The 18,364-nt window shown below is 48.4% G+C and overlaps 1 protein-coding gene across 1 annotated transcript in view; it reads left to right on the top strand.

Annotated features, from left to right (window-relative positions):
* SCFD2 (sec1 family domain containing 2) overlaps positions 1-14,856 on the top strand; it is a 401,411-nt gene extending 386,555 nt beyond the window's left edge. Inside the window, exons 8-9 of the mRNA XM_082630711.1 lie at positions 2,566-2,685; positions 13,148-14,856. Of these exons, the coding sequence (XP_082486837.1) occupies positions 2,566-2,685; positions 13,148-13,240 (213 nt within the window). The 3' untranslated portion in view covers positions 13,241-14,856. The remainder of the gene's footprint in view (positions 1-2,565; positions 2,686-13,147) is intronic.
* The last annotated feature ends 3,508 nt before the right edge of the window (positions 14,857-18,364 follow it).

Genomic DNA, 18,364 nt, shown 5'->3' with positions numbered 1-18,364 from the left:
GAGACTCCCCGGAAAGAATGTAAGCATGTGACGGAGCTGAGGGGTGTTTAAGAGTGTGGCCTCTGCAGTTTGGCCCCTGGCTCCAAGATTTAGTCACAACATGTAAACTTCAGTCTCTCCATCTGTAAAATACGCCAATGATTGTATTTGCCTCCTAAGGATTTTTGACAATCGGATAAGATAATGCACAAAAATTCAATAATAAATATTTGCACTTTCGAAAGCTTACTTAGGCAGGAATGAGGAGACTGGATTGGGGTGGGGTGGGGGGTGGGGGGTGGCCAGACCAGGGACAGGGAAACAAATTAGAAGACTCTAACAATAATCTAGTAAAGAAGGAATGAGAGCCGACCAGAGCAGGGATAGTGGAAATCAAGGAGATATCAGTGAACTGGAGGGGGAAGAATTAACAGGACTTGATCTGGGAGATGAAAAAGACAGCACAGTCCGAGATGGCTCTCAAGGGTCTGGCTCAGGTGACTGTGAAGGAGGTGATGTTCTTAGAAAGTCAACAGAAGGAATAGACTTGGGGAAAGATCATGCATCAAATTTGAAATCTGTTGAGTTGAGGTATCCCAGGAGGCATCCAGGTGGAGATGGCCACAGGAACTCAATAGTGATGCTAAAGACATAGATTTGGGAAGCATATAAAAGATTATTGAAGGCATATGAGTAGATGAGGTCCTCAAGTGAGAGAAGCAAGAGGCCAAAGATGGAGCCCTAAGGAGCGTCGACACTTAAAGGGCAGACCAAGAAAAGGAACCTATGAAGAAATTTGAGAAGAAATCAGTGGAAAGGTAAAAGAAATAACCAAGAGAGAGTGCTATTGTGGAAGCCAAGAAGGGTGTTATCCACTGTGACAAATGCCACAGAAATGTCCAGTTAAATGAAGACAAAGAACTGTCTATCAACTCCTACATATGACGGCCATTGGTGACTGCAGTGAGAGCAGCTCCAGGGGAACAGTGGAACAAAAGCAGGATGGCCGTGGGTGTGTGGTACGCGGACTGGAAGACAGCAGTCAACAAATGCAGTCAAGGGGACGGAGCTACAGCGCAGAAGGTTGGGGGGTGGGGTGAGGTAAAGATCAAAGAGTTTTGTAACTTTTTCAGTGTTCACCACCACCCATTTTGAAAAAGTTTAGACCTACTTTTTCCTTCTTTCTTTCTCTCTGCCTTTCATTTCTCTCCCTCCATTCCCCTATTTCTCTACCTCCCTCCCCCCCTCTCCACTCTGAGTTTCCTCTCCAGAAGCCAAGGAGCAACTTATATAACTGGAAATACTTAATGTATTACCTTTTTAAGTGTTTTTAAAACAAGACATTGAGAAGTGGGTATATTTAGGCAGGGGAGTCAAAAGAACCAAACTGAGAAAGGAGTTGGAGCCGGGGTAAGAGCAGGGGCTTCCTCTCTTCCTGTCAGCCTGATGTCCCACCCTGCTTCTCCGGGGGACTGTCCCTTGGCCCAAAGATGGCTTGTGTGTTAGTGGGTGTGAATGAGTACAGACATTTACCACCTTTGTCTACCCTCTCCTGGCTGGAGTCAAGCCTGTTTCTCCCACCTCGGGCTTCAGTGGCCATGCAGGCAGCTGACAGCATCCTTCCCATAATGACTCCATGCTGCTTCCTGGCTGGGCCTCTGGCCTGCTCCCCCGACCTGGTGACCGCTTGCCTGCGGCGCTCGGCTCACAACACTTCTGCCCAGTCCCCACCGAACCATCCCAGGCTTCCAGGTAGGGCTCAGACACACTGTCTTCAGGAACCCCCTCTCGTCCCCTTCAGTTAGTCACTAGGTCTACATGTTGGCCTTGCACGTTTCCTGAGAGGTTACTGGAAGACATTCTCATTTTAGTTGTTTTATAATACTTTGCCTCACTGGTGAAATCATGAGTCACCCGGAGGAATTCTCCACGACCTCCAGTGCAGTGCTGCATAGAGAGCAGGTCCTCAGCTCTGGCTGAGGCCAACCTCAGCCAACCTCAGCTGAGGCTGGTTTGCAGAAGGTAAGGGCGTGAAGTTTGCACTCGGGTGCAGGGCTCTTGCATCTTTGTCCACCCTCCACCGCCCCCTCCTAGGGCTCTAACCATCCGTCAATTCCACAGACATTTACTGAGCATCTACTCTGAGCCAGAAACTGCACTAGGCACGCTGGGCATTTAGCAGTGAACCCAGCCGACAAGATCACTGCCTCATGGAGTTTGTGTTCCATCAGAGGAGACAGCCCTCAGGGGAGAGACGATGACCCCAGGCTGTGGCATGTGCTTGGAAGGAGATGCACGGAGCTCTGTAAGGCAGGAGCACGTTTATGCTGAGACCTGCAGACCGAATAGGAGGGGAAGTTGCCCTCAGTCTTCTCTGCTTATTTAATAGTGCCCACTCCTGTAACTTTGCTTTCGGTAAAATATTTATTGAAAGGGCTGTACGAGGGTGACATGCTGTGCGTGTTCCTGGTCAGTGAGCTCACAGACCACTAACACATCCGACCCCTAACAGATCCCACCCTCTCTAAGGGTTGTTCATCTCACCTGAAGACGCCTCTGACGCCGGGGGGGGGGTTTGTTTTGCAGGTGAGCCGGCCTCATCCCAGCGACCACCCTCTTCTGATCCTCTTCGTGGTGGGCGGGGTCACAGTCTCCGAAGCCAAAATGATCAAAGACCTTGTGCCATCCCTGAAGCCAGGAACCCAGGTACCGAGTCCTCAGTGATATGGTCTGAACGGGAGGCCTGAGGCAGGAGTGGGGAGGGCGGACCAGGGCCTACATTAGGCTCCCCCGGGCTTCCCTGATGGCGCAGTGGTAGAGAGTCCGCCTGCCGATGCAGGGGACACGGGTTCGTGCCCCGGTCCGGGAAGATCCCACATGCCATGGAGCGGCTGGGCCCGTGAGCCATGGCCGCTGGGCCTGCGCGTCCGGAGCCTGTGCTCCGCAACGGGAGAGGCCACAGCAGTGAGAGGCCCGCGTACCGCAAAAAAAAAAAAAAAAAAAAAAAAAAAAGACTCCCCTGCGCTCCTATCTCCATCCCCCTGCCTTCTTTCCCCCTGCTTCTTCTGCCTGTCCCAGGGCCAGGACCTGCTGTGGGTGGAGGGAAGGGGGAGACCTCTCCTACCTCTGAGTGGCAAGTGCTGAAGTGCTATTCCCAATTCCTACAGGGCTTGTATTCTCTGGCGTCCAATCAGTGCTTAATTACTCAAGAGTTTTGGCTGCTTTCCAGGCTCGAGATAATTGAGGGTGACTCCCGGGGACCATCTCCACCCTGTGGCAGGGAGAGGACGGGGCTGGAGGAGTTTGGGAAGGCCCCTTGTCATGACAATGACAAGTGTAGTATCTTTCTCCTCTGTAGCCTCCTGCCAGGTCCCGTCCTCCTCCCCACGCAAATGCCGGGTGGTTAAGACACAGCCCTCTAGGTTTTCCAGGCCCGAGTCTGCCTCCTCCCTCCGCCTCTTACTAGCCAGGTGATTGGAGTGAGAAAAGCCCTCAGTTTTCTCACTTAGGCTACAGGGCAGGGTGGTTGGGAAAAGAGTGCCTTGCCTGGCTGCTTACTGCTATGGGCAACCGAGGCTCTGTCCTCTGGGGGCTGAGGGGCCTCAGAACTGTCCTGCTGGGGGACCGGGAGCCTAGGACACCTTCCCATTGACCCTCGCCCCCCACCCAGTTGAGACTTGCTTTCGGGGCCTGTCTTCAGCTTTGCCATGTCTGCACGCAACCAGCTGCTTTCTGTGGTTTAGAGAAAGCAGAACAGAGATGCCAGTGCAGTGTGTCAGGTAGGACACTGGCTTACGTGGGGGACTGTCCACCACAGGCGCATGGAGCCCAGGGTGGGTATTCCAGCCACGCCTGGCTGCTGGTCTGGGTGGGGGGCAGTGTACAGGTGCCCTTGTCTCCCAGCTCCACCCACTCTGTGTATACGCACTCCGCCAGCCAAGGAGCCCCCAAGGAGCCCCCATCTCTGCTGGCATCCGTAATCTGTACTCCGTAGTGCAGCACTTAGCGGGCTCACTGACTGCTTCCCGTTGCTGACAAAGCCTCCTCAAGCAAACACGAATTCCTTGAGGACAAAGGCTGGGCCTTCCCAGCCCTGAGCACAGGGCAGGAGCTCCGGAAGCCTTGTGGCCTGACGGCTTGATGTGAGGCAGGAGAACTGGCTTGGTGTTGTCAGGGTGGCCAGGACACCTGAGACGTAGAGAAGGCCTGGTTTCTGAGGGTCTCCAGACACCCTACTTAGGAAGGTGACCTGTATCTAGGGAGCCATGGTATGTTCTTAAGCAAGGGAGTGACCAGTCATTGGCTGTGACCATTTCTACCATTACTCACACCTGTCATGGTCATAGCTGGTGGAATTTCTGATAAAATGGTAAATTCTGCCTCGTCTCACACCCTCTCTATCTGCAGTGTTCAGGATCTGTTTGGTGAGCAATTGCCTTTTTGAGCAAGACATTCTTTTTTATCAGAAAGCACACTTCTCACTGCCCCTAACATGGTGAACCAAATTCTTAGCTCTTCCAAACGATGCATTGTTAACAGCCTGCCAGACGTGCTAATCCCCACTCTAAAAGGATAAAATGCAGACGTTTTCAAAGCCGTGTGACCTGAGTTTGACAGCAGAGACCTGAAATCTGTAGTGGCTCAGTGGCTCGGCTGCAATCTGACCGACCTTGTGCTCAATCATCTGCAGAGAGAGTGGCTCAGAGAATCTGGGGCTTAAGGAGCAGCCTTGCCTGCTGCTTGCCTTTTGTGCAAAAAGTTGCCCCTGAAGAGTTACCAGGGCCTACGAAGATTCCAGAGCGGAGGTACTTACCATAGTACCTCCCTCTCCAAGTCTGTGAATGCAAGCGGACTACCTGCCTGTTTGCTGGCATGACACCTGTGGAGGAAGAGCTCCCGTTATTAGACCGCAACAGACTGGCAGCTGAGTCAGCCCAGAGCTGAGACAGGACCAGCTCTACAACCTTCAGAGGAGCAGTGGGAATGAGGCCTGGCCGTGAAAAGGCAGGCGTACCAGATCTGTCACCTGCTTAGACTTCTGTCGGAGGAGCCCCGGGAACTAACTGAAGGGGCGGGTCCCTCTGGACCTGTGCACCAGCACACCCCCAAAGACCCATCGGCAACGGAGAGTGACTCTGACTTGCCCTCCGTGTAAGCAGCTATAATGAACGTGTTGATACTTCCGTCTTTAAAATCCAGCCTACACTTAAAGGTCCCCAGGGATGAGGCTTTGCCCCTCCCCCTGCGGCCTACCTGAGTCCTGGAGGCCTTGGCTGTAGGACTCTTTCCTCCTGCCGAATCCAAATCCGCCCCATCTGAGCTCTCGCTCACCGCTGCTACCTCTAGCTCCTGGGCCACACAGAATCTACGAGCAGATCAGGCTCTCCCCTCCTCCACAGGTCCTCCCCCAGGGCCACTCTTCTCCAAACCGAGTATCTTCAGTTCTGCCAGCCTCCCCACCCCAGCCCGTGCTGTGGACCTGAGTGCCTCAGCTCCCGGGCGGCTCTCCTGGGCCCCCAGGTCTCTCCCTCTCGTGCTTACTTACAACTGAGCGCCCTTGCCATGGGCTGATCAGTGCAGAGGCACTGGGGCCACCTCTTCCTCCTACCACGGCCCCTCCCTGCCGCTGGGCCTTCTTTTCCTACCACCCTTCTGCTGGCCTGCTCCCCTCCAGCCTCAGGACTTTGCACTTACTTTAATCCCTCAAACAGGATCTGGCACCAGCTGTCGTGATTATTCATTGCATATTGAATACTAGAAACTGTACTTGCATTATTGAAGCATAAGATAAAAGCAGCTTTTCTGGAGACTACACCAACCTGTTATTGATTCTGGGATTATGGACAACTAAAACCACTCTGTCTTTTGTATCAACTGCTATGATCCATACCTACTGTATATCAACATGGGTGCTTTTTGGACCCAGGTACAGGAACTTACAGTCTCTTAAACTGGATTAATCGATTATCCAGTAAACATTTATTGAGCATCTGTTCTGTGCCAAGCACTGTTCTTTGTGCTGAGGGTAGAGCGGTGACGAAGCCAGACTCGTTCCTGCTCTCGTGGAACTTACATTCTAATAGTAAGTGATTGACTGACATTAAACACGGACGCTCCAGCTAGACATGAGTGTTCCGGGAACATAGGCAGGTGCTGTGATGGGAATACCTGGGGGCTTGGAGGCAAGAGGTTCCTTCAGATGGCACCGGCTTCCCCTGGCGCAGAAGGCTGGTGAGCTGAGATTTGCAAGGCATTCGGGGATCTGCTCTTCAAAGGAAACTGCTGATAGAGTCACTTGAGGCACATCCAGAAATGAATTCTCCTTTACAAAAAATGGTAAGGATAGCGTGAAACGGTGGAATCCAGAAACCACATTAGCAGCTGCTAGTCCTAGAGGATGGTTGTTATACTCTAAAATGGGGTGTTTTCTCCTTTCTCCATCTGTGGTTCTTGGTAAACATGCTGAGGGAAAGTGGGCAGCTGGAGAAAGCCCTCTTTCCTGACTACAAAAAAAAAGAATCAAAGAGGCAACTTCTCAACCCTACTGCAAACAGCCACAGCCATGAGCAGGAGACTTTGCAGGCTTGCCCTGGTCTGGGGTGCGTGTGCTCAGCACCAGCCTCTCTCATTCCAGACAGCTCTGCACGCTGAACCCTGTAGCTGGGTCGTGGCCAAGAGGCCAGAAGAAGCCTGCGATTGTGGGAGGAAAATAACAGGGAGGGACCCTTCCAGAAAATACAGGGAAAGGCCAGCTCAGGAAACAGAGGAAGACCGAGTGACCAAGCCGACCCTGCCATCACAGCTCTTCATGGGCTAGCGCATGTTTCCCAGCCACACTTTCATGTGCGTCTACATTTCTGGAGCTGAACATTTAGTGAGAATGTAAAAGAAAAAAATAATTAGACCCAGAAATATGCTCATACGCATACAATTTTGCACAACTGTGGAGGTTCAAGGATACCTAAATCCTGGATGTAAACCGTGGCTCCAGGTTATTCTAAAATTTGAAGCCCCAAAGAGAAGAGTCAAGCGACTTCCTTTTTTTTTGGTCTACATTTAATTTGTTCTGAAATTTCTTACTCTAAGGAAAACGTCAGTGAGATTCAAAATTTTATTTTTACCTGAGTTAGCTTAGGGCCTTATAATTTGAAATACTAGACGGCATTACACAACATTACACAATATGTTCATATTGTTCCTCTTAACATTACCCTTCATTCCTACGCACTTCACGTGTCTTTGATATTTGTAGCAATCCTCGTAACAACGCTGAAGTCATTTGCAATGGAAGATTTTTGTTCTTGTTGTTGTTTTCCCTCAAGCGACTTCTTTTTAAGCAGCCATCAGGAGGGACAAAAGTGATGAGGCATCTGAAATCTCATGGGGTTCCTTAGGAGAGCCTAAGCACAGCACACTCACCCCTCAGGCAATGAGAAGGCAGTGAGTTTTCCAGAAAGCTCGTCATGTCTGTTTAATTAATCCACTGCCCCACTGGTTTAACGATACAAACATTTTATGTTTAACACACGTGTGTACGTGCGTGTATACGTGCAGCACCTGTGCTAATGGGGGTGTGTGGTGCCTTGAATCTGACATGTGCTCCAAAACCAGTTCATCAGCCGGATGAATATGCGTGTTGGTACCTGTGCGTATTAATCGCTTTTACTGGGAAGCGTCTCCCAAGGTCAGAAGAAAAATAGAGAAAAACTATTTTTACCCCCCTCTTCTTTCACTTCACAATGTTAGAAACCAGAGGGATATGGAGTCTAAATCCTGGCTTGCCGTCTTCCCCCTGTTCAGCAGAAATGGAACAGGAAGATGCTGGCACCTACAAGTTATGGCCTGGAGAAGCGGAAGGTGGAGAGAAAGCTAGCAGGCTGGGTCACTCTTGCAGAAGCCAGGGTGGGCTGAGCACAGAGACAAGATGCCCCTCCTTCGGCTGGAGTAGAGAGCCTGTGTGGAGCCCCAAAGGCAGCTTTTTAGGGGCTTGGTTCAGAGGCACCCTGGTGTCCTTCGCCCTTGCCTCCCCGATGGAAATTTTCATCAGTGCCCTTGGTTGCCTGGGAAAAAGCCAATCCTCCGAAAGGAGCTCTAGTGCTTAATTTACCTCATATCACACATATGTTCATAAAATTTAAATTTCATATCCAACAGGCCAGTTTCAGATTGCTTTAAGCATTTTCTTTTTCATTTTTGAGTGCCATTTCCCCCCATTTAGCTAACGTTTTATAATTTTAAGGACTATTTCAGTCAAATAAGGCAGAAACGCTTTTAATTGAATAGGCTCAAAAACAGGAAATGCTCAAAAGCGTTCTGAAGAACAGAAGACGCCTAAGATGTGAAAATGCTTAAGGACCATCAGCTATTATACTATAAAGGAAATGTTAGTGGTGTGATCCTGCTTGTTCTTCAAAATCGGAATTTTAGACAAGTGGGTTTAGAGCTGAACTGATTTGAAACAAATTTACGCAGAGCTGTTTGAGATACCAGAGCCTCCTGGTGTGAACAACTTCCTGCTGGCTAAACTCACTGCCTCCTTTCTAGTCTTGTTTTTGTTCATTCATTTAATCAGTCATTGGCTAACTCACTATATTGAGGACCTGCTAGGTATCAGGCACTGTGCCAGCACACAACAAAGAAACAAGGAATACAATGTGATACCAATAGCCATGGGAACATCCTCAGTCTTCAGAGAGGGGTGGTCTGGGAGGGCTTCTGGGAGGTGGTGATGCCTGAGTTGATTATTGAAGGATGATTAAGAGGACTTCAGGCAAAGAGTTGGGAACTCTTATTCCAGATGAAAAAGCATCCCCAAAGTGTCATTTGTGAAACTGCGAATCATTTAGGGTGGCTGGAATGTGGAGCCAGTGGTGAAGGGTGTGTGGTGGCCAGGGGGTGGGGTGTGGAGTGCTGAACGGCCATCAGTCTCTAAAGTCCTGGAATGCTCTCCAAGACGGTTGGACTTACAGATTTTCGGTTTGCGGTTACCATGAGGTTTTGATATAGCAGTCTATATACATACAAGATTGTTTAAAGTTGCTGGTCTCTTAATTTCAAGTGCATTTCCAATATCCTGCATTTTGATATCATATTTGTGTCTGGATGATTTCCTACCTTTATTGTATGTTTGCCTTTACTCGTGAGCTTTCCCATTCGTAATTTTCCTTTTTCTAGTTGCGGCCTTTTCTTCTCCTTCTAGAGAAGTTCCTCTAGCATTTGTTACAAAGCTGGTCTGATGGTGCTGATTTCTCTTAGCTTTTGATTGTCTGTAAAGCTTTTGATTTCCCCATCTAGTCTGAATGAGAGCCTTGCTGGGTAGAGTATTCTTGGTTGTAGTTTCTTCCCTTTTATCACTTTAAATATATACTGCCACTCCCTTCTAGCCTGCAGAGTTTCTGCTGAAAAATCAGCTGATAATCTTATGGGGATTCCCTTGTATGTTATTTGTTGCTTTTCCCTTGTTGCTTTTTATATTTTCTCTTTGTCTTTAATTTTTGTCAGTTTGATTAATATGCGTCTTGGTGTGTGCCTCCTTGGATTTATCCTGTATGGGACTCTCTGCGCTTCCTGGACTTGAGAATGTTTCCTTTCCCAAGTTAGGGAAGTTTTCGGCTATTATCTCTTCAAATATTTTCTCAGGCCCTTTCTCTCTCTCTTTTCCTTCTGAGACCCCTATAATATGAATGTTGGTACATTTTATGTTGTCCCAGAGGTCTCTTAGACTGTCTTTATTTCTTTCATTCTTCTTTCTTTATTCTATTCCACAGCAGTGGGTCAGGCTTATAAATGGTGGAGAGAAGGCAGTCAGGATTTTAAAACTATGAGTAAATACAATCAGATTTACACTTGGGGAAGGTGGCTCTGGCACGTTTATCTCCTCTGAGTCCACCCCAGTGACTGCTGTGAGCTGAATAGAGGGAATGCAGCAGAGGATGAGAATAGTGAAGATGGTGATGATAATGAAGTCGATAATAGCAGGTACCATTTTAAGCCCCTCCGGAGCCTGTCATTGTGCTAATTATTTTATATATATGTTCACATTTGATCCTCATGATAATCGTGTGAGGTGGATATCATTATTCCTACTTTATAGATGAGGACTTGAGGCTCAGAGTTCTCCAGGGTCCATCGTCTGGCAGGTGGCCAGCTGGGGCCCAGCTCAAACTGGACACTCCTAAGGCTGTGCTCTTAACGACTGTACTGTCTGGCGAGAGTCCTTGGTCTCAGCTTCCTCCTTTCCTCCCCTCCTCAAAGACCCCCTCAGTTACTTCACAGGCTGCCTTTGTTTTCCATCTGCTTCTTTTCAGCCCTCCACAGGGCATGCCCCAGACACTCTGGTTTAGCCCTGATGCTGTCTGAATACCCATTTGTCTAGATGTGAGGGTCCTGGTCCTTGGTTCCAGCTCGGTGGAGGTGACCGAACCCATAGTCACTGTCTGCCATGACTGAAAGCCCAGCACACGGCCTGAGGGTGACAGATTCTTTTAGCTTAGTTATCACTGTTCTAGAAGTGTCCACATCAACCGAGTCTACAGCCTTTCCGCTCCAAGTTCCTCAACCCTGTTAATAAGACTTAACCATCCTGTGGGACTCACGCTAGCCATTACACTTGCCCTCACCTCAGCCAGAGAGGAATTCACCATCTTGGCATTGGAACTAAGGACCCCAGGGGCTGGCAGTGGTGGTGGAGCCTGGCGAGCAGGAGGGCAGGGGAGGGGCTGTGGCCATTAGCTTCCCTGGCCTCTCCTACCTCTCAAGAGTCTATTCTCTTGCAAAGGATTTTTGTCTTTATGTGTGCATTTTTTTAAATATCTGAATAAGGGTTTCTTAACTTGTCTATGTGTCCTAGTTATCCACCTAAACCTCACCTAAAACTATATTCAGAATCTTGTGTGTACACATATGCATATTCTTCTAGAGAGTTTTTAGCTTTCATAAGATTCAAAAGGAGGCCTATGACCCAATCACAAAACACAATAAAATAGCAGCTCAGAATTGCTGAGCACCTCACATGCTCTACACGCTTGGCCTTATGTAATCCTTGCCACAATGCTACAAGCTCGGGGCTGTTGTTTTTCTTCTGGGAAGGATAGAGTGAGGCCCCAGGTGAAGTGACCTTCCCCAGGGCATGTAGCCCATCAGTGGTGGAGCCAGGCTCTACTAGCATCTGGTGAGCGTGCTGGTCTGGGCGCCGCCATTCTCAACCATCTGTTGGACTTGGCCCGGAAGCCCCCGAGGAGTGAGTAGAGACCCTCTCCTCTCTCTCCAGAGCCACATATTCAAATGGTATCTACACCGTGTGATAAGGGGATGCTAATATTCACTATCTGCCCTCAAACTCTGATCACATGGCTTTCTAGGAAAAATGTGAGCACAGATGGCAGTGTGTTTTTTTCTGCCAGAAATATGACTTGGCCGACATTAGGCGTATATTTTCAAGGATAATTCTCTTTCAAAAAATAGGAACATCACTGCTTTCAAAGATTAATTTTTGTTTTAAACAGAAAACTTTTTAATAACCTCATTTCTTTAACAACAACAAGCACAAAAAAATTATAAAATGCTTCCTTCTCTCCTCCCCTCCCTCTGCTTTTCTTCCACTTTGGAGCGTAGGTTCTGGTTTCGGCCAGTGAGTTGGTTAATTTCTTGCTTTGGTTCCATCCGGGATAGCTTTGGGGGTGGGAGGGGTAGAGAGTGAGGTGTGAGTGCCAACTTGCTTCCCTGCAAGAGGCCTGGCCAGGCAGTGTGGCCCCTTGAAGCCAGGCCTGCTGCCGGCCTGTGACCACCCCCGCGCTCAGGGGCTGGGCTCTGGCATCTGACTCATACCTCCTTCCCACTTCCCATCGTCACCTCCTTATCTACTGGGTGTACAACCCCTACCTGGGCAAAACCTCACCAGCCTGACAGAGCGCATCACTGCTCCAGCCCAGCCCTGGGGAACGAGCTCTCCCAGTGCTGCAGAGCGAATTCTGCCCCAGAAGAACGGCCCAGTCTCAGGGAAGCAGAAAGGGACATCATGACAACAGGCCAGAGAGGCCCAAAGGTCCATGTGGACTAGGGAAGTAAGCAGCCTTCCCAGAGCCCTTGATAATAGAGGAGTGACCAGACAGACACTTGGACGCTGAAGCCAGCCTGCCTGGGTTGGAATCCTGACTCAACTGCTTCTGCTTCCTGTGTGTCCTTGGACAAGTCGCTTAACCTTTCTGTACTTTATTTTCCTTATCTGCAAAATAGGAATAATATATGTACCTACTTCATAGGGTTGTTATGAAGATTAAATGGATATTAAATGAGATCATCCTCAGTGCCTGGCCCACCATAAGAGCTAATAAATAGTAGCAGATATCATCATTATTATCATCATTGTTATGGGTCAAATTGTGTCCCTCCCAAAAGATGCTAAAGTCTGAAGCCCTAGTACCTGTGAATGTGGCCTTATTTGGAAATAGGTTTTGCAGATGATCAAGCTGAGATGAGGTCATTAGGGTGAGCTCTAATCCTATATGACTGGGTCCTTATCAAAGGGGAAATGTGGACACAGAGACAGACACACGTAGAGGGAAGACAATGTGAAGACATAAGGGAGCTTAAGAAGGAAGATTCTCCCTCACAACCCTTAGAAGCAACCAACCCTGCCAACACCTTGCTCTTGGACTTCTGGCCTCCAGAAGTGTGAGACAATAACTTTCTGTTATTGAAGTTTGGGGTACTAAGAAATTAATACAGCCATCATCATTATCACCCAGAGCAACAGCCAGCTCTTGAGTGTGCCTTCTCTCTTTCCCTGAAGGAGCAAAGGCTTCCTAGAAGAGGGAGAGACCTCTCTGTTGGGGTCACATTACTGGATCACAAAGCGACGGTCTGATCAAGTTCAATTCAGCAGCAAGGTGGTGGCTGGGCTCAGCCCTGCTCAGTGCCCACTGGTTAAAGGCTCAGCAGACGCAGCCCACCGTCCCGCCGGCCATCCTTCCCAGCCTGTGCGCCCTTCCTTACACCCAGGACGCTAGCATCAGGTGGTATTCAAGCTGCCGCCTTCTGCCTTTTTCTCCACAGTACCCACTCTATGCCTTCCCCCAAAGGAATGTGTTGCATTTTATTTCTCATCATCTAGTAAGCTGGGATTGGCTCTCCTAATTGTCTGCGGTGTGTTTGCCCCTCCCGTTGTTAGGTAATCGTGCTGTCCACGCGACTCCTAAGGCCAACTAACATCCCTGACCTGTTATTTACAACTGACCGGCTGCATCCAGACCTTGGCTTCTGAGCGTCTGCTGAGAAGAGGAGACCTACCCAAGCTGGAAATCCCAATACTATTTTCTGTCCCCATCCAAGATATGCCTCCCAAACCAGTGTCCCTGTTAATCGTGGGTATGACTGAATGATGCCCAAAGGATTTTTTTTTAACATCTTTATTGGAGTATAATTGCTTTACAATGGTGTGTTAGTTTCTGTTGTATCACAAAGTGAATCGGCTGTACATACACACATATCCCCATATCCCCTCCCTCTTGCGTCTCCCTCCCACCCTCCCTATCCCACCCCTCTAGGTGGTCACAAAGCACCGAGCTGATCTCCCTGTGCTATGCGGCTGCTTCCCACTAGCTATCTGTTTTACGTTATATATGTCCATGCCACTCTCACACTTCGTCCCAGCTTACCCTTCCCCCGCCCCGTGTCCTCAAGTCCATTCTCTACGTCTGCATCTTTCTTCCTGTCCGGCCCCTAGGTACTTCAGAACCCGTTTGTTTTTTTTTAAGATTCCATATATATGTGTTAGCACACGATATTTGTTTTTATCTTTCTGACTTACTTCACTCTGTATGACAGACTCTAGGTCTATCCACCTCACTACAAATAACTCAATTTCGTTTCTTTTTATGGCTGAGTAATATTCCATTGTATGTATGTGCCACATCTTCTTTATCCATTCATCTGTCGATGGACACTTAGGTTGCTTTGCCCAAAGGATCTTGATACCCATACAGTGAAGTACTTTGCTGGCATTACTGAGATTCTTAAAAAAAAAAAAAAAAAATTCAGTTTTCTAAAGGCATCAAACTGCCTTTCAGCTGGCCTAATTCATGATAATTCCACTTTATCCTTAACCCTCTCTCTGTGATCTTTCTGATTCCACCTGCAAGTTCATTCATTCTAAATGAGTGCCTGTTGGTGAGTATTGGTAGATGACAAGACGTTTGATCTGCAGTTGCTCAAGGAGAAGTTACCCATGCTTTAGAATCGTGAGTGTGAGGAAAGTTTGGTTTTTAAGATTATATAGCTGAGGAGGGAATGCTGCAAATAGGATCTGAGGCTTTGTTTCTCTCTTGATCTGAGACATTTCTGAAAAGGCCAGAAGGGAGGGGTAGTGGCTAGGGCAGTGCTGATTGTCTGCCTGTGTTGTAAATCGCCTGCCTGTACAAAGGGCTGCATTGTTCCAGTTTGCTTACTGGGCAGGGCTGCCAGCCTGCTTGGAACAGGAGTGGGAGAGAGGTTGATTGGAGGGCTGTGCCTGCCTGTAAAAGGTTTCCTCTCCTCCCCAAGGAAGGCCCCAATAAAGATATCTAGTCCAGGGAGTCTAGGTTGGAACCTCACCCCATGTGACTTTTGTGATATCACATTTCTATAGAAGTATAAAGCTTTCTTTTCTGTGAGTCTAACTCTTCCTTCTAGCCATAACAGAAAAACCTAGACTGACAGAGTGAGATTATATAAGAACTCCAGCAAAAACGAACTGCTTGGAACCCACACAGTTGTAGGTGTATAGTTCATGGAAATTTCTAACATCTCTAAAAGAAGTTTGTAATAAAGAGATAAAGCTGCAAAATAGTGGCTAGTGTGGATTAAACAGAGGAAATAAAATGTAAACCAAAACATTCACGTGTTTCTGTTTTTAGTTCTCTACAAAACACTGTTATGAGAAAACTGTGAAGTTAGAAATCATTTTGAGATGTCATTGAAGCGGGTTTTCTAGACACCAGCGTTCTTTATTTTGTCCAAGTATGTTTTCCACCTAACACCAGTTTCTTCACGGTGCTGAAATACTGGAGACCTCGGATGCTTCTTCCATTCCACTCAGTTAAAAGTTTGAATTTGAATAAGGAAGAAAATGGCAAATAGCCCCAAAGAGATGATCATTAAAGCAAAGATCACTCTTTTCTAAAAATAAAGAAGTAACCTGGGGGCTTCCCTGGTGGCACAGTGGTTGAGAATCCGCCTGCCAATGCAGGGGACATGGGTTCGAGCCCTGGTCCGGGAAGATCCCACATGCCTCAGAGCAACTAAGCCCTTGCGCCACAACTACTGGGCCTGTACTCTAGAACCCACGAGCCACAACTACTGAGCCCGTGTGCTACAGTTACTGAAGCCCGCATGCCTAGAGCCCGTGCTCTGCAACAAGAGAAGCCACTGCAATGAGAAGCCCATGCACCAAAATGAAGAGTAGCCCCTGCTCGCCGCAACTAGAGAAAGCCCACACACAGCAACAAAGACCCAACGCGGCCAAAAATAAAAAAATAAAGAAGTAACCTGTTGTGTGTCTCCAATCTGCATTAATTCATTCATTCAATCATTCATTCATTCCCAACTATACAGCGGTATGTGCCAGGCACTCCGAGAGGTTCTGCCCATGATATGGGGAAGGAGAGAGGCGCATCCCGGACTCCATGGCTCTCACAGAACGAGCCGCTGGTGCTTCTCCTGACACTCGGGCCCTGTGTGAGGATCTGCTCAAGGATCAGTGTTTTGGGTTTTTTTGTTTTTTTTTCTTTGGCCTTACGCCATGGCTTGCAGGATCTTAGGTCCCTGACGAGGGACCGAACCCGGGCCCTCAGCAGTGGAAGCCCAGAGTCCTAACCACCGGACCGCCAGGGAATTCCCGAGGTTAAGTTTTAAACCATATGTCTATATGCAAAGGAAACTTTCGGGAAATAGAAAAACCAAACTGCTAACAAGTGGTTCCCTCTGGGTAGCAGCATATTATAGGAGGACTAAGAAAAGGGAACGTCTCGCTCTCATTATATTTGTGTCATTTGAATATGTTTCACAGTAGACATGTATTTGTGTTTGTGCCTTGAATGTATTTTTACAAGTTAATTTTCTCTTTTATAAAAGAATATTCAAAAGCTGCTCATCTGAAATGATAAACAGGAAGTTTCTGATTGTAAATGTTATCATTCAGCAGTTACTATGTCCCGAAAATGCTCTCAGTACTAGATTAAATATGGTCCAAAGCAGTCTCTGAGTGATGGGGGGAACGTCAAAAGTTTAGTTTATAATCTTCTCTTTCCATCTCTGTGGTCGCTGGTTGGAGGAATTGAGCCAGGCAGACAATCAGGTAGTGGAAGGCTTTGGAGGAAATGTGAGCTGAAAGAAGATCATGGGGATCAGAGTTTGGTTTGAATAAGAAGGTAGGAGGCACGACTTGGTGTAAATCCTGCAAAGAGCCTTCACCAGATAAGAAAAAAAGGGGACTCTGGAAGTAGCACATCGGGCCCCTGGGCGGAGCTTCCCGAAACCTCTCTGGCATTGCCTTCTTCTTGGGCTCACTGCCCGGGAGAGGAGGAGGTGAGGGAGAAACGATCGTGCTCTTGGTGTCCTATGAAGGAGCAGTGGTTAGAACAGAGCTCCATAGTTTTGTCTGGGTTTAAGCTCTGCCACTCCCAGCAGTGTGTACCTCTCCAAGCCCTAGTGCCTCCATCTGTAAATCCTGATAATAACGAGTGGTACCTACCTCCTGAGAGGGCTGCTGTAGGGGGACGCCATCCCTATCACAGCCTGTACGGGACACCAAGGAATGTGGGTTTTCACTGCTGAGGACACCAAGGAGCTCACCCCACAAAATGATAAAGTCTCAAAAGGCGGATAATGTCAAATGAAGAGAAAATCTGGAAGCATTCCCAGGGTCCACAAGGAGACGAGAAAACAGAGGAGGAATAATGCCCTGGTCCCACCTACTTCCAGGATGATGCAGCCCAGAGGCCAGGAGCAGCGCCTGGAGCCCCATCCCCTGGCTTGGGTTACAGTCCTGCCTCCTCCGCACAGTGGTTCACTTCTCCTGGTCTCAGTTGACTATGAATTGGACAATGATAGGACACACCACATTGAGTTGTTGTGAGAATTAAAAGAATTACTACGTGTAAAGCATTTAGAACATGGCACTTGGCAAGCTGGCTAAGAGCACAGAAGAATCACCATTATTGGCAGTTAATGTCTAATGATTGCCCACGCAGAGCCCTGTCCCTGATAGAACTTTCTCCATCCCTAATGTTAGCTACAGAGTAGTTATGTGGACTCTGAGACTGACACCCTGAGTGAACCATTTCAACCTCATCCAAATGCACCAGTTCTAAAGGGATTTCCCGCCCCCCCCCCCCGCCCGATGTCAGCCACCTGAAGGTGGCTTAAAAGGCCGAGCTGGGTGTTTATTGTGGTTTCTCCTCTCTCCGCCTGGGTCTGAGTGTTCACCACCTAAACCCTGGCTGGCCAGAGCCAAAACAAGCACAGACAAATGCAAACCTTCTGCCAAGGATCTCATCAGCCACTCTTCACAGACACAATTGATAGAGGTGTAAATACTCCTTAGCGATTGACTTCCACTTTTGTAAACCCTCCTTCTGGAGTCTGCTTCCCGGCAAACATAGCGGGCATGACAGGTGTTTGGAGGTACGGCAGCCAGGGATTGTCCCCAGAGGGCTGGGGCCTATGGATATGGCTCCGTTGACCCCAGACCCGTCCATTACAGCGTTACCCAATGACAAAGACTTCCATCAGGCTCACCCCAAGACTACTATTATTTATTAAACCCCGGTTACCAGAAACAGAATCCCAACAACAAGTAATCCAGGATTACAAATATCGTCTGCCATTGCTGCCCAGAAAACATTAAGAGAAACTCCATCTCTATTTTAAAAGACAAAACCAGACGACGGCGGGTATTTGAGAGCAGAGGCATGGGGGATGCTTGTCAGGATCTTTGCCACAATCAGCAATAACCCCGATCCTGTTCTCTTCTCGCCAAATTAGGAGAGTAATGAGGACAATAAGAACTTTCTGGAAGTTTCTCCTTTTAGACTCTGAAGGGAGTGCAGAAAACACCAGTTCTCCTGGATTATTTATTGTAACAAATAAAGCCCTGTCATTCCTCGTGGCCACTGCCAGGCGCCCTGTCTTGGTTTACCAGCAGAGACTTGGCCGGGCAGCCCGTCCCCCGCTGGTGCAGCCCTGGAGTTACCCAACTGGTCGCTCCTGAGGGATTTGCCCACAGACTTGTGCGTTTGTCCAGAAAGCACATCTGCTTTCTCCCTTGCAGGGTGTAATATGAATGTCGGAATCCCGCTTTTCACCAGAACGAGGGGCTCACTGTAGGCAGGCCCGCAGCTCTTGAACCTGG

This window comes from Mesoplodon mirus, assembly GCF_964341445.2.
Source record: "Mesoplodon mirus genome assembly, chromosome: 2".
Lineage (NCBI taxonomy): Eukaryota > Metazoa > Chordata > Mammalia > Artiodactyla > Ziphiidae > Mesoplodon > Mesoplodon mirus.
The sequence above is the reverse complement of the archived record's forward strand: the minus strand, read 5'-3'. Positions and strand labels throughout refer to the sequence as shown.